The 16,621-nt window shown below is 44.7% G+C and overlaps 1 protein-coding gene across 1 annotated transcript in view; it reads left to right on the top strand.

Annotated features, from left to right (window-relative positions):
• IGSF5 (immunoglobulin superfamily member 5) overlaps positions 1-16,621 on the top strand; it is a 36,201-nt gene that overhangs the window by 10,610 nt on the left and 8,970 nt on the right. The window contains exons 3-5 of the mRNA XM_040338985.1: positions 1,091-1,222; positions 5,471-5,495; positions 12,047-12,150. Coding sequence (XP_040194919.1) covers positions 1,091-1,222; positions 5,471-5,495; positions 12,047-12,150 — 261 coding nt within the window. The remainder of the gene's footprint in view (positions 1-1,090; positions 1,223-5,470; positions 5,496-12,046; positions 12,151-16,621) is intronic.

Genomic DNA, 16,621 nt, shown 5'->3' with positions numbered 1-16,621 from the left:
TGGAGTTACAGACAGAAGAACAGGAAGTGAGGATTTCTCAGAAGAAATAAGGACATTTAAATGCAAAATGGAAGGATGAGGTAAGTGAAGGAGGACTGCACTAAGGTAAAGGAAGATATTTAGGGAAAATAAAAATGGTACCTTTACAACCCCTTTAATGCTAATTTCCTGTACAGCAAAATTGACATCCATCTTCAAATACATTTTGGCAAATGGTCAAACCGCTAATTTCATTATCAAATCACATTTGCCAAAATCACTGTGCTTGTCCCCATACCCAGTCATTTAGGTAGATTCAGGTAGAAGAGCCTAAACTTGCGACGGCGTAGCTTAGCGTGTTTAGGCTACGCCGCTGTAAGTTAGCTAGGCAAGTACATGATTCTCAATGTACTTGCCTGCTAAGTTACGACGGCGTAGCCTAAATCGGCGGGCGTAAGGGCGCCTAATTCAAATGTGTTGAAGGGGGGCTTGTTTTATGTTAATGAGGCTTGACCTCACGTTTTTTACGTTTTTTTTAAACTGCGCATGCGCCGGGCGCCTACACTTCCCAGTGTGCATTGCTGCTAAGTACGCCGCACGGGCCTATTGATTTAGACGTGGACGTAAACGACGTAAATCCCGTTTCGCGGACGACTTACGCAAATGATGTAAAAAAATTTAATCTCGCTGTGGAAACGGCGGCCATACTTGACATTACTATTCCAATAGGGCCTAGCTCTAACTTTACGTGGCCTATCTCTCACGTAAACGGCGTACGTTCGTGAATCGGCGTATCTACTAATTTGCATAATCTACGCCAACTGCAATGGAAGCGCCACCTAGCGGCCATCCGAAATATTGCAATCTAAGATAGGATGGCGCAAGCCGTCGTATCTTAGATATGTTTAAGCGTATCTCTGTTTGAGCATACGCTTAAACATAAGTCGGCGTAGATTCTGAGTTAGGTCGGCTTATCTACTGATAAGCCGGCCTAACTCTTTATGAATCTACCTAATTGTCTGTTTGGTATGAAAATGTTTGAGCCAATCACAGCCTTTGTGAATATTGAGCTTGGCTTTAGTCATTCATGTCATCTCCATTTTCTCTACAGTAGGTACTAGCTCCGGCTTGAGCCAAACCACCATTATCCTCATTGCGGTCTTTGCATCGATTGGAGGCCTCCTGCTCCTGGCTGTCATTATCGCCCTAATTGTAATATTTTGCTGCAAGAAGAAAAAGAAAGGTAAAGATATGAGCAGTTCAGTCTTTGTTACACTCTGCCTCCCAGTAACAGAAGAGAACGAGCCAGAGTATTATTTTAGGAAAGCCATTATCTGTAATGGAACGGCGGCTTCCATGCAAAATTCATTTCATCAAAGCCTTATTGCAGCGCGGCAACCAGAGAGCCGCATAAAGAGGCGCACTCGAGCCGCACAGACGTGGGTCATATTCTAACAAGGTCATTCGTTGTTTAAATCATTTTCTGCTCTGTGTCAGCATTGTCAGCGTGAAGAATATGCAGTTTTCAAGAACTCCATTTCTTCAGTTGTATTTTTCGGCAAAATTTTATAAGATAATAAGCTGTGCTGATGCTCAGTGGACTTTAACCGCTTGCCGACCAGCCGCCGTCATTATACAGCGGCAGGTCGGCACGTTCCCATGAGCTGTCGTAGCCGTACATCGGCCCTTTAAGCGGGGATTGCAGGCGCGTGCCCACTCCCGGGGTGCCGGTGCGCGATGGCGGGTACGAGAGCCAGAACAGGGACACGTGTGTCTAAACACTGAGGCCCAGATTCACGTAGGAGATACGACGGCGTATCTCAAGATACGCCGTCGTATCTATGAGTCTGAGCCGTCGTATCTTGGCGCCTGATTCAAAGAATCAGATACGCCAGAATTTGTATAAGATACGACCAGCGTAAGTCTCCTACGCCGTCGTATCTTAACTGCATATTTACGCTGGCCACTAGGGGCGTGTATGCTGATTTACGCCTAGAAATATGTAAATCAGCTATATACGCCAATTCACGAACGTACGCCCGGCCGTCGCATTACAGATACGCCATTTACGTTAGGCTTTTCCCGGCGTAAAGTTACCCCTGCTATATGAGGCGTACCAATGTTAAGTATGGACGTCAGAACAGCGTAAAATTTTTCACGGTTTACGTCGTTTGCGTAAGTCGTTCGCGAATAGGGCTGTGCGTCATTTACGTTCACGTCGAAAGCATTGGCTTCTTGTGGGTTAATTTGGAGCATGCGCACTGGGATACTTTCACGGACGGCGCATGCGCCGTTCGTAAAAAACTTCATTTACGTGGGGTCACATTAAATTTACATAACACACGCCCACATCTTCCACATTTGAATTAGGCGGGCTTACGCCGGCCTATTTACGCTACGCCGCCGCAACTTTGGTTTGAGAATACTGCACTAGGATACGTTACGCCCGCACAAAGATGCGCGCTTCTACGTGAATCTGGGCCACAATCCCTGTTCTGTGAGGAGAGGAGAGACAAACCGTGTGTTCCCACTAGCAGTGATCTGTCATCTCCTCCAGTCAGTCCCATCCCCCTACAGTTAGAACACACACACAGGGAACACAGTTAACCCCTTGATTGCCCCCTAGTGTTAACCCCTTCCCTGCCAGTGACATTTACACAGTAATCAGTGCATTTTTATAGCACTGATCGCTGTATAATTGTCAATGGTCCCAAAACGTGTCAAAAGTGTCCGATCTGTCCGCCGCAATATCGCAGTCCCGATAAAAACCGCAGATTACCGCTATTATTAGTAAAAAATAATAATAATAAATCTATCCCCTATTTTGTAGACATTATGGGCTAGATTCAGAAAGAATTTACATCGGCGTATCTATGGATACGCGGCGTAAATTCAAAGCTGCGCCGGCGTATCTTCTTTCTGTATTCAGAAAGCAAGATACGCCGAAGTTAGGCTAAGATCCGACTGGCGTAAGTCTCTTACGCCGTCGTATCTTAGTTGCATATTTACGCTGGCCGCTAGGTGGCACTTCCGTCGATTTACGCAAGGAATATGCTAATTAGGTATATACGCCGATTCAGAAACGTACATCCGCCCGGCACATTTTTTTACGTCGTTTACGTTAGGCTTTTTCCGGCGTAAAGTTACCCCTGCTATATGAGGCGTATCCTATGTTAAGTATGGACGTTGTTCCCGCATCGAATTTTGAAAATTTTACATCGTTTGCGTAAGTCGTTCGCGAATAGGGCTGTACGTAAGTTATGTTCACGTCTAAAGCATTGACGATTTGCAGTGTAATTTCGAGCATGCGCACTGGGATTGTTTCACGCATCCGTCGTTCGTATAAAACGTCAAATACGTGGGGTCACAATTAATTTGAAAAAAACACGCCCACATCATCCACATTTGAATTAGGCGGGCTTACGCCGGACCACATACGCTAAGCCACCGTAACTTAGGGCGCAAGTTCTTTATGAATACGGAACTTGCGCCCTAAGTTACGGCGGCGTAACGTATCTAAAATATGTTACGCCCGCAGAAAATTACGCCGGGCTATCTGAATCTAGCCCTATAACTTTTGCGCAAAAAACAATCAATATACGCTTATTGAGGTTTATTAACTTTTGCGCAAACCAATCAATATATGCTTATTGAGATTTGTATTACCAAAATAAAGCAGAAGAATACATATCGGCCTAAAAAAATTGCCTTTAAAAAAAAAAAATGGGGATACTGGTATTTATTATAGAAAAAAAACGCAGAGGTGATCAAGTACCACCAAAAGAAAGCTCTATTTGTGGGGAAAAAAAGACGTAAATTTTGTTTGGGTACAGCGTTGCACGACCGCGCAATTGTCAGTTAAAGCGATGCAGTGCTGTATCGCAAAAAAATGGCCTGGTCATTGGTCATTGAGCAGACAAATTTTCCGGCGGTGAAGTGGTTAAAAGAGAACCAAATGTTGTAAGAATGAATGCTTAAAGTAGAATGTAATGCCTAACTGGAAGACATTTATTTTGTTAAAACTCTGGGCACCATGTACTTTGTAAAGAAATAAATGCAATATTTTCTAATCTTTATATCTCTATTAAGTGCTCTTCCAATGTTTCAGACAATTGAAATATAATAATAAACTGCTTAAACTAAATAACCAATGTGAGAAAAAAATAAAAAAAAATGTGCATCAAACAAACCCAAAAAAATAAATGGAAAATTACATATCCTTGAGAAAGAGGATGTAACCAAGGTTCAGACCAGGTGGTTTTGTAGCCTAAAGCTCCCATATCCACCTGGTCTCATGTTGCAAATCTATCTGATCAAATGATGACACTCCTCGGGTAAAGAAGAGCTGAAGACTTCACTTTTGTCTAAATCACTTCGCTCATCCCTAGTGAAAAATAAAACGCCGCAATTAAGTATTTAAAATAAATAGAATTTGCAGTGTATTTATTTTACCTGCAGTGTTTTAGGTAGGTGACAGGGTCTCTTTGTGCCTTACAACTTACCTAGTTAAATGCTGCAACAGGCTGCATCTCCTTACTCCATTTTAAAGCTTCATTTCCAGTTCTGAGTGGCGTATACCCAGGCCCGGATTTCCCACAAGACCACTGAGGCCAGGCCTTGGGGCGGCAGGGCTCCAAGGGTCGGCAGTGGCATACCGGAAGATACAGTTAAGGGCGGTATGTTATGGGGGAATCCACTCGCTCGTTAACAAGTGATTGCGGCGATGACGCCGAAATCACTTGTAAAATATGTGCTCCCGTCCGTCCTCCCCTCTCCCCCCCACCCCACATACCTCTCTCTGCTGGCTCTGCCTTCGGGACTCCGTCCTCCCCCCGGCCACCGAGTCTGTCTCCTGTCCCTGCTGCCGATGTATACAGTGAGAGGGGAGAGCTGTGCTCTTCCCATCTCAGCTGTGACAGGAGTTCTAGCACAGTGCTAGGACTCCTGTTTTGGAGGTGACAGGGTCAATAAAGAGAACATGTCACCTCCAATTGCTATCACACAGGAAATTGTTTTCTCCTGTGTGATAGCAAAAAAGTTAAGTGAAAAAAAAAATTGATAAAAAATAAATAAATAATAAGAAATAATAATTAAATTAATAAAATAAAAAAGTAAAGAATAAGAAAAATAATAAGAAAATTATAAAAAAATTTAAGAAAGTAAGCGACAAGCTACAAATAAATAAAAATAAAAAAAGTGATAAAGTAAAAAAAAAAAAAAAAACATATTTGATCTAACCGTGCCGCACATTCTCCGTTGATTTGGGGGGGGTTTGGTTGGCGGGGAGGGGGTGCATTGTGGAACCTGGCCTTGGGGCGGCAGGGAGAGAAAATCCGGCCCTGCGTATACCTTTAATAGGGACTCCCGCACCTAATGCAGACTTCACCTTCCATCCACTACATTACCCGGTGAATAGTTCTGTCTAGTTAATAGCGCTGTAATAATAATTGTTATCCCTGCCACGCTGACATTTGTTTTTGTCTCTTTGCAGCGACCGGCTATCAAAGTGATATACGGTAAGCCACCTCTCATCCTCCTGCTGGGAGCCTTAGATATTGCCGCCGGTGTCGTTCGCCCTGAGAACATGGTTGATGGCATATATATATATATATATAGCCGTATTTCTCCAGAAGCTGCATAAAGCTGTCACTGCTTCTGCCAGTAATGTGATGGTGACACGAAGAGTCATAGATGCCCATGGATGTCCCTCTAATGTGTCAGCACCAATATTTATATCGCCGCTGTATAAATATAGCAGTTGCTTGTACATGTCTTGAAAAATCTGCCTATACACAACACATTTAATGCAGAGAAATGCCATCTGTTACTTTATTTTGCAGTTGTTTTCTTATCAAATAGGTCAATATACATTCATAGGATTTTTATAAGCCCTGTACACACGATCGGAATTTCCGAATGGGATAAAATCTGATGGAATTTTCCGCCGGAATTCCGCTCAAGCTGTCTTGCATACACAAATTCCGACCGTCCAAAACTTAAAAGACTACGACGAACCGAGAAAAAATTAAGTTCAATGCTTCCGAGCATGCGTCGACTTGATTCTGAGCATGCATAGTTTTTTCTCCGTCAGAGTTCCACACAGACGATCGGAATTTCCATCAGAAAAAAAATAAAACATGTTCTATTTCTAAAGTCCGATGGAGCCCAAGCACGGTTGGAATATCCGATGAAGAAAATTCCGTCTGACTTTTTTCATCGGAAATTCCGATCGTGTGTACAAGGCATATATGCAATTTTACAGCCAAATTTGAGAAAACTCCACTATATGTTATGTGTTTCCAAAATAATTTAAGGACATACAGTGTTCAAATATAGTTAGCAACACATAATAAGATCTGCCAGCACAGTACAAACAGGGTTAAGGTAAAGTAAAGGTAAAGGGTAAGGCAATAAATGGCATTAAGTGTGTTTACATTGGTACTTGTGTAAGTCCGTGTGCAGGGCTGGCTGTCTTAGTAGCAACATGGGCCTCGGACAAAGTAATGCACTGGGACCCTTACCAGCATGCCCCAATGAATGCAACTACCGGTACCTAAAAAAGTATAAATAGTTGATAAATACTAGCTGAACATATATTCATTAGCACTTTCAATAAAATAGACTTTAAACAATAAGAAAACATGCCATAAATCAAAGACTAATCAACATAAAGGGCACAGTACAGGGGGTACAGGAGGGCACAGTATAAGGGTGGTCAGGAGGGCACAGTATAAAGGGGGTCAGGAGGACACAGTATAAAGGGGGGTCAGGAGGGCACAGTATAAAGGGGGGTCAGGAGGGCACAGTACAGGGGGGGTCAGGAGGGCACAATATAAAGGGGGTCAGGGGGGCACAGTACAGGGGGGGGTCAGGAGGGCACAGTATAATGGGGTCAGGAGGGCACAGTATAAGGGGGGTCAGGAGGGCACAGTACAGGGGGGGTCAGGAGGGCAAAGTACGGGGTGTCAGGAGGGCTCAGTGCAGGGGGAAAGCAGAAGAGAACAGTACAGGGAGGTCAGAAGGGCACAGTAAAAGGGGGGAAAGCAAGGGGCACAGCACAGGGGGGTCAGAGGGGCACAGTACAGGGGGGGTCAGGAGGGCAAAGTACGGGGAGTCAGGAGGGCTCAGTGCAGGGGGAAAGCAGAAGAGAACAGTACAGGGAGGTCAGAAGGGCACAGTAGAAGGGGGGAAAGCAAGGGGGCACAGTACAGGGGGGTCAGAGGGGCACAGTACAGGGGGGGATCAGGAGGGCAAAATACTGAACGCCCATCCTGGAACAGCTTAGTAAAAAGCATGACTGTTCCAGAAAATCACGGACATTTGGCAAATACATAATTCAAGACTATCATGGGGCCCTCGTGCACCTAGGGCCCCTGGACAGCTCTGTCTGTGTGTGAAATACTGGCATGAAATCCTAGAAGTACACAATCTACGTCCAGGAGAGTACAGATTTACACATGCACAGGTTTATGTACATTAAAAACTTGCATGTGGGTGGGGTGCAGCGTACTAAACTCAGAGGCCGAGGTAGTTGAGAACAGTATATTGTGAGAATTACAACAATGTACAAACAGGCCGGGTGGGTAGGCACAACCGACTGGAGCCACTTACAAACAGTAGGAAAGAATCAAGACCTTGAAATAATGCCGACAGTGAGGAGTGAGAATTCAGCCTGGCCGGCCTACACCCAAATGGGAGGCATCCTACGAGGAGATAGTGTAGTCCCTGTACTTTACCTACTCCTCAGGAACCTTTCCTTGCCACTAAGCACTGTCCCTGCCGGAAGGGAGAATCTATCCCTACACTAGCTACTTGCATAAATCACACCAAACCCAGGAGTCGGAGCCCTAAATAGACTCTGCCTTGACCCAAGATGGCCATGTGGGGGAGCCAGAATCCAATCGGACAGCTGTCTCCTTGTGACTGCAGGAAGTCATAGAGGAACCAAGTTCCTCACAACTTCCTGCTGGGTACTCAGCAGGAGGAAGAGGCCAGGAGCGCTGGAAAAGGAACCCAAGAAGAGGAGGATCAGGACTGTTCTGTGCAAAACCACTGCACGGAGCAGGTAAGTATAACATGCTTGTAATTTTTAGTAAAAAACAAGACTATAATAGCACTTTAAAGCAGATCTCCACTCTCAATTTAACTGTAGCTCCATATTCCTACCGCTCCAAACTAATGATGAATCGGCTATTTTCATTTCAATTAGCAATCGTGTACCTTATTTATCAGCCATGCTTCAGGTCTGCCCCCCCTCGGGTTTCCGACGGGTTTTCTGCAGTTTCCTGTGCCGCGCTGTGTCTGCTGGGAGCCAGTGTCAGAGCTCCCTAATTATAATATTCCGCTCTGTTATCCAACATCGTGCGACTTTGTCTGCCGTTGCGATGACAACAGAGACGCTCAAGCCACCGGGCACCTTTGCCAGTGCGCATGCACGAGATCGAGCGGTGGATTCTGGGACAGCATCCACTGCAAATAGGAAGTAGCTGCTTGTTGGAATCGAATGCCCAAAGCCAAGATGGCGACGGGAGGCAAACCAGAATATAAGTATTTATTATGGACGGATTAACAGCGGAGCGGCGGTCGGACACCGGAAACGTGAGTTTAGCACAGCAGTGCTATTACAGATTTGAATAGCCCATAAAAAAAAAAAACGATTAGGCATGGGAGATCCGCTTTAAGGTAAATCAAAACCCATACAACCACCAGCACGCTGCAAAATATAAGTGAACCAAAAACCTAGTGACAGAATTCTGGACATATAGTCACAGCTATGACCAAGCACTGTTTGTTAGTGTGAAACACGTCAGATTTCTGTCCGTTATGATCTGCTGTTGCATGTATTTTTTAATCCATTTTTGGAATAAAGGCAAAAACTTTTTTTGGAGTGCGGTTGTCCAGAATTTCTTCCCATTTGCAGTGCTACATGCATTGCCAGCACCTGGGGCTTCTAATCTGGAGGAGAAGCTTTTACCTTTGTTTGACCTGCCTGGAGCGGTGAACTAATCAACCTAACAAATAGAAAGCCTAACTACCAACTAACTATATACAATACATACAAAATTGGGAACACAAAAAAGCAGGTGAAAACTGGAGATGCAAGGAGCAGATGGGAAGGTGGGATCATAATTGGAATCAGGAACAAGGGGGAGCAGGTACAAGGCAGAAGGGTGCTTGGTAGGGCAGGAGTAAGATCAGGATACATGGAACACAGAATCTGGCAGTACCAAGACACTCGAGCAACAGGTACTAGTAGGGGAGGACTTAAATACCCTCCTAGCAGCCAGCGACAGATAAAAACTGATTACTGGGGTCTGCTGGCTGCTGGGAGACACCCGCTGGTAGACACTGGAATTACAACCCTCCACCCAGGGAACCTCAGTTTGTTCCCCTGCAAGACCTGTCTCTGCTCTAAGGTTATTACCTTCATGGTCTTGTGAGGTGTAGTTTACTGCCCCAAACCACACACACTGAACCCTGCCCATGCCATGACGTGTACTCCACTTCAAAGTGTGGTTCTCTGGCAGCCAGCTACCTTTACCAAGCTACCAAGTTGCTATTACCTTTTCCCTGAGCAGCTCTATTCAAAGATGAAAGCAACCACAAAGTAGCATGTAGAAACACAGAAAGGAACGCCTGATTAAAACCCTAAAAGAGTCAAAGATAAATTTAATTGTTGGTAAAAAGTAATATAAAAAAACAACCAAAGCTTTTCAGGGACAACACCACTCCCCCTTCATCAGGGCTAAACACAGGATAAAACTTGGATGGACTACCGTATATCAGGGCTGGACTGGGACAAAAATTCGGCCCTGGACTTCATCCAGACTGGCCCACTTTAATTCAAGAAAATGCTGCCCCCACCCCCCGAAAAATCACGCCCACCAAAAGGCCCCTACATCTATTATTGTATATCATGAGAGGGTGAGAGAGAGGGGAATGAGAGAGAGAGGGAGGGTTGAGGGAAAGGGGGTGAGTGTAAGAAAAAGAGAGTGAGTGTAAAAGAGAGGGGGTGAGTGTAGGACCCCTTTTTACACTGAGGCGTTTTTTAGGCGCTTTTGGGCACCTGTAAAGCAACTGAAAAATGCTTCCGCTGCAGTCCCAGTGTAAAAACCTGAGTGCTTTCACACTGGGGCACTGCCAGGGCGTTAAAAAAAGTCCTCCAAGCAGCATCTCTGTTTCAAAAAATGGCCCACTGAGCCATCGGGCCACCGGGAAACTCCCTGTAGTCCCTATGGCCAGTCCATCCCTGCCGTATATACTCGAGTATAAGTCGACCCGAATATAAGCCGAGGCACCTAATTTTACCACGAAATACTGGGAAAACATATTGACTTGAGTATAAGCCTAGGGTGTCCATCTGCATGCCTCACTGTGCCTCAATTTGCCTCACTATGTCCATGTGCATGCCTCACTGTCTCCATGCCTCACTGTGCCCATGCCTCACTGTGCCCATGCCTCACTGTGTCTATGGAAGGGGTGCCAAGTTTTGCTCCCCAGCCGTAGGTCCCCCAGACAACAAACTTTGCATACTTGTAGAGGAGAAATGGGGCTACATGTGTGCCAAGTTTTAGGTCCAGGGGACCTACGATCACCCGGTACCGGGTCCCCAAATCACCAGATAAATTACCATTTAACATTGGAGTCTATGGAAGGGGTGCCCGGCTTTGAAAAATCGGTGCTCCCCGGCCGTAGGTCCCTCGGACAACAAACTTTGCACACTTGTAGAAGAGTGGGGCTATATGTGTGCCAAGTTTGGGGTACAGGGGACCTACGGCCGGCCGGTACCGGTGTAGTGATCTCATAAATGTCCAATAAATGTAGTGATATAGATGTATAGTATAATGACTATAAATTTGTTGTTCCGCAGCAACACAGGTTCTCCAGAGAACGCAATTTTAATTAACTTCCAATAACATGCAAAGTCCAAAGTCCACAGATGATACAAATCCAACAGAGTAATTCAGAATCCCATCATTTCCTAGACCTGTGCCATATTCATATCAGAGTGACAAGACTAGCTAAATGCCAGCTTGAGTGTCTCAAATATTGGTCTCACACTGGAGGGAGGGGTTATTCCAGGTCAACCAAATGCTTCCCTGAATGAATGCCCCCCTCAAGCCTAATTACCATTAATAAATACTTCCTTATGTATGTAAGGAAGTACCAGGCCATCTCACACACCTCTAGGTAATCTTGGACAAGATTAACACATCTAAGGGTCTTCAGCTGTCCCCTTTGATCTGTGTTTGGCCACTAACCCTTTTGGTCAGCAAACACCTTTTGATGAGTAACCTTGAATGCCTGTATGTCACACATAAATACCATGCCATACACATAACACAATATTTTAAATACCTACACATATATATTAATATTACAACAACCAGGTCCCCAAAGTCCGGGAGATCAGACACAAAAAGGTGACTCGCGTATAAGCCGAGGGGGGCATTTTCAGCACAAAAAAAATGTGCTGAAAAACTCGGCTTATACTCGAGTATATAGGGTAACTATGTTAGAACTGGTACTGAACTACAAGAACAATTAGATAACAGTTGCTGAGCAGTAATAGGGTGTTTCATCTGAAACGCGTTGACTGTTTTTATATGACTTTTTTTACCAACAGTTAAACTTATGTTAAACTCTTTTATCTGATTTTGGTCTGGCGCTCCTTTCTGTATTTCTATGCTTTGAGCCCATTGTGTGAAGCCTTGCTGTGTAGGAGCCGTCTTGCCAGAGCTATTGAGCTTGTTTGAAGTTTTCCTTTATCTGACTACACCTGCGAATTTCAAAGTTCCCTGCACCTCTTTGAGTCTGTTATTCTGGAGTAGAAAGAAACAAATGACCCTGCAAAAGGATGCTTATAGAAAACATTTTTTAAATTACAGATCATCAACCTTGAATAATGAGCGAAGGGTAGGGGGTAATTTTTTATGTTTCTAGGGGTGCTGCTTTATATACTGATAGATGAGATTGCTGAAGTTTCTTTCGCTGTTTGCTGAAATTGCGCTGTCTGTGGTTGCCAAGTACATGATGTTCCAATGTGAGTTTAATTGTCGTCTCCTAGGAGAGCACCACAGCGGGATTTCAGTAATATCCGAACCATTGACAGAGTCAGCCTTGGAGAACCTAATTTCGCATACACACCAGATCTTCCATCAGCAGCACCAAGTAAGGATTTCTTTCATTGTATTCTCTTATGTGAATTGACTATTTATACTTATGCTTAAAACGGGTCCATACCTAGGGGCCAATGGCAGTTCTTACTCCTTCTTGCTACCCCACTGTGCACATCAGGGGTCTCCAAACTTTCCAAACAAAGGGCCAGTTTACTGTCCTTCAGACTTAACCACTTAAGGACCGGACCAATATCCTGCCTAAAGACCCAAGGTGTTTTTACAGTTCGGGACTGCGCCGTTTTAACAGACAATTGCGCGGTCGTGCGTCGTGGCTCCCAAACAAAATTGTCATCCTTTTTTCCCCACAAATAGAGCTTTCTTTTGGTGATATTTGATCACATCTGCGGTTTTTAGTTTTTGCGCTATAAACAGAAATAGAGCGAAATTTTGAAAAAAATGCAATATTTTTTACTTTTTGCTATAATAAATATCCCCCAAAAACATATATATTTTTTTTTTCCTCAGTTTAGGCCGATACGTATTCTTCTACCTATTTTTGTTAAAAAAAATCGCAATAATCGTTTATCGGTTGGTTTGCGCAAAATTTATAGCGTTTACAAAATAGGGGATAGTTTTATTGCATTTTTATTTTTTTTACTACTATTGGCGGCGATCAGCGATTTTTTTCGTGACTGCGACATTATGGCGGACACTTCGGACAATTTTGACACATTTTTGGGACCATTGTCATTTTCACAGCAAAAAATGCATTTAAATTGCATTGTTTATTGTGAAAATGACAGTTGCAGTTTGGGAGTTAACCACAGGGGGCGCTGTAACATTTAGGGTTCACCTAGTGTGTGTTTACAAGTGTAGGGGGTGTGGCTGTAGGACTGACGTCATCGATCGAGTCTCCCTAATAAAAGGGATCACACGATCGATGCAGCCGCCACAGTGAAGCACGGGGAAGCCGTGTTTACATACGGCTCTCCCCGTTCTTCAGCTCCGGGGAGCGATCGCGACGGAACGGCTAGAAACGAATAGCCGCGCCGTCGTCCTGGATCGCTCCCCGCGGGAACCCGACCGCCGCATGTCACGGGGGGGGTCCCGATCGGACCCCCGACCCGCGGAAAGGCAGGGACGTACAGGTACGCCAATGTGCCTGTACGTGCCATTCTGCCGACGTATATGTACATGCGGCAGTCGGGAAGGGGTTAAAGTGGATGTAAACCCCAAAAAAATGTTTTTTTTTATGTCACAATGTACAGTATAAGATTTCCTATCATCTGTGCCCAGTCTTGCCACACAGAGTTAATCCAGCTCTGAGCAATCCTCTTTTATTGTTCAGTGAAAATTATCAGACTTCCAGATAAAAACCTGTCTAAATACAAAGGCCCAGATCCACATACCTCCGCGCATATATTATCCCGGCGTATCGTATCTCAGATACACTACGCCGCCGTAACTTCCAGCGTATTTTCAGTATCCATAAAGAATTTGAGCCGTAAGTTACGGCAGCGTAGCGTAACTGTGTCGGGGTAAGGGCGCGGAATTCAAATGACAAAGATGTGGGCGTGTTTTATGTTAATTCTACTTGACCCCACGTAAATGACGTTTTTTTTTAACAGGGCATGCGCCGTCCGTGGGGGTATCCCAGTGCGCATGCTCAAAATCACGTCGCAAATAGTCAATGCTTTCGACGTGAACGTAATTTACGCAAAGCCCTATTCGCGAACGTTTTACGCAAACGACGTACACAACGGAAAATTCGACGCTGGCCCGACGTCCATACTTAACATTGCGTACGCCTCATAGAGAAGGGGTAACGTTACGCCGAAAAAAGCCTTGCGTAAACGACGTAAAAAAATGCGCCGGGTGGACGTATGTTTGTGGATTGGCGTATCTAGCTAATTTGCATACTCGACGCGGAAATCAACGGAAGCGCCACCTAGCGGCCAGCGTAAATATGCACCTTAGATCCAACGGCGTACTAAGACGTACGTCAGTCGGATCAAGCCCACATTCAGTCGTATCTTGTTTTGTGGATACAAAACAAAGATACGCCAAAGCATCCTAGAAGTTACGCGGCGTATCAATAGATACGCCGGCGTAACTTCTTCGTGGATCTGGGCCAAAGTCCTTTCCTCTCTCCTTGCTTTGAGTGACAGGTTATTTACATATCTAGCTTGGACATGTTTATCATATGTTATGTTATGTTTATCATAATATGAGGTGATCCACAGGCCATTGTATATTACCAGGATGTGTTATGTGGGGGAGGGGTGGATTTCTCACTTTTTATACTGTGGATCACCTCATATTATGATAAACATAACATAACATATGATAAACATGTCCGAGCTAGATATGTAAATAACCTGTCACTCAAAGCAAGGAGAGAGGAAAGGACTTTGTATTTAGACAGGTTTTTATCTGGAAGTCTGTTAATTTTCACTGGACAATAAACGAGGATTGCTCAGAGCTGGATTTTGGGTTTACATCCACTTTAAGGAGGGCTGGACTGTGGCCAATTGGGAGTTGAAAATGCCCCAGGATCAGTTGGAGCAGACAGTATCTCAAGCTTTGTGGCCAATAGGAGCAAAACAATTACATGGCGCCTGTGGCCTGTAGAAGAAGGAATAGTTCTCCATCATTAATATCAGTGGAAGGAAAAGAGCCCCATCATTGGTATCAGTGGGAGGAATAGTGACCCATCATTGATATCAGTGGGAGGAATAGTGCCCCATCATTGGTATCAGTGGGAGGAATAGTACCCCATCATTGGTATCAGTGGGAGGAATAGTGACCCATCATTGGTATCAGTGGGAGGAATAGTGACCCATCATTGATATCAGTGGGAGGAATAGTGACCCATCATTGATATCAGTGGGAGGAATAGTACCCCATCATTGGTATCAGTGGGAGGAATAGTACCCCATCATTGGTATCAGTGGGAGGAATAGTGACCCATCATTGGTATCAGTGGGAGGAATAGTGACCCATCATTGATATCAGTGGGAGGAATAGTGACCCATCATTGATATCAGTGGGAGGAATAGTACCCCATCATTGGTATCAGTGGGAGGAATAGTGACCCATCATTGGTATCAGTGGGAGGAATAGTGACCCATCATTGATATCAGTGGGAGGAATAGTACCCCATCATTGGTATCAGTGGGAGGAATAGTGACCCATCATTGGTATCAGTGGGAGGAATAGTGACCCATCATTGGTATCAGTGGGAGGAATAGTGACCCATCATTGATATCAGTGGGAGGAATAGTACCCCATCATTGGTATCAGTGGGAGGAATAGTGACCCATCATAGGTATCAGTGGGAGGAATAGTACCCCATCATTAGTGTCAGTGGTAGGAAAAGTACCCCATCATTGATATCAGTGGGAGGAATAGTGCCCCATAATTGATATCAGTCGGAGGAATAGTACCCAACATTGGTGTCAGTGGGAGGAATAGTACCCCATTATTGATATCAGGAGGAGGAATAGTATCCCATCATTGGTGTCAGTGGGAGGAATGATACCCTATCATTGGTATCAGTGAATGGAATAGTACCCCATCATTAGTGTCAGAGGGAGGAATAATGCCCCATTGTTGGTGTCGGTGGAAGGAATGGTGCCCCAAGTACCAGATAAGCACATCCAGCCCATGGGTCATATTTTGGAGACCACTGGTGTACACTAATGCAGATCATGCCAGGAAAATATATCACATGACCAACTGGCATCCCAACTCTTTAAACGGGGCCACCACTACTACCAAAGAGTCTAGTGCTTCCTACTAGGATTGCTGTTATCCTGCAGCAGGAATAGTGAGACCTCATTGTGGAAGGTAGAGCTGCAATTGTTTTGGCACAATACAGACCACGTGTATTACATATAAATGCAGCATGAAGTCCATATACAAAAATACATATCATTTTCTTCATCCATCATCTGCTTGTGTAAAAAAAAAATCCCTGCAAACAGCGACACCCCCTATAGAAGAGCAGCTTACCGTCTTTTTTGACCCCCCCCCCCCCAGATTTGGAAGGTCAAACAGTCGTTCTTAGCAGGGGTCAAGTCCTGGGGGAAAAAGTGTGGGAACTCCCACCCAAGATCCACTCCCCCACCAAAAAAAAAAATGATACGCTCATATGCATAATTACTAAACCGCGTGTTTTTTTTGTTTTTTTTTGGTCCACTGTACCTTAGCAATCCTTTATGTTACTGCCCACTTCCTATATATGGATTCATCGGGTAGTGTGCGGGTATTCCGTCACTTCCTCGATGCCACAATGTCTACTGGGAGCTTTTGTCATTGTTCCCAGGAGACATTGCGGAGGTCTGCCGCGAGTTATCACGGGATTTAGAAAGAACTTTAATAACTTGCGGCAAACCTTCGCAATGTCTCCTGGGAACAATGACAAAAGCTCCCAGGAGACATTGCGGCATCGAGGAAGTGACGGAATACCCGCACACTACCCGATGAATCCATATACAGGAAGCGGCCAGTAACATAAAGGA

Source organism: Rana temporaria, chromosome 2, assembly GCF_905171775.1.
Source record: "Rana temporaria chromosome 2, aRanTem1.1, whole genome shotgun sequence".
Taxonomy (NCBI): Eukaryota; Metazoa; Chordata; class Amphibia; order Anura; family Ranidae; genus Rana; species Rana temporaria.
This window is presented reverse-complemented; position numbering and strand designations above follow the sequence as displayed.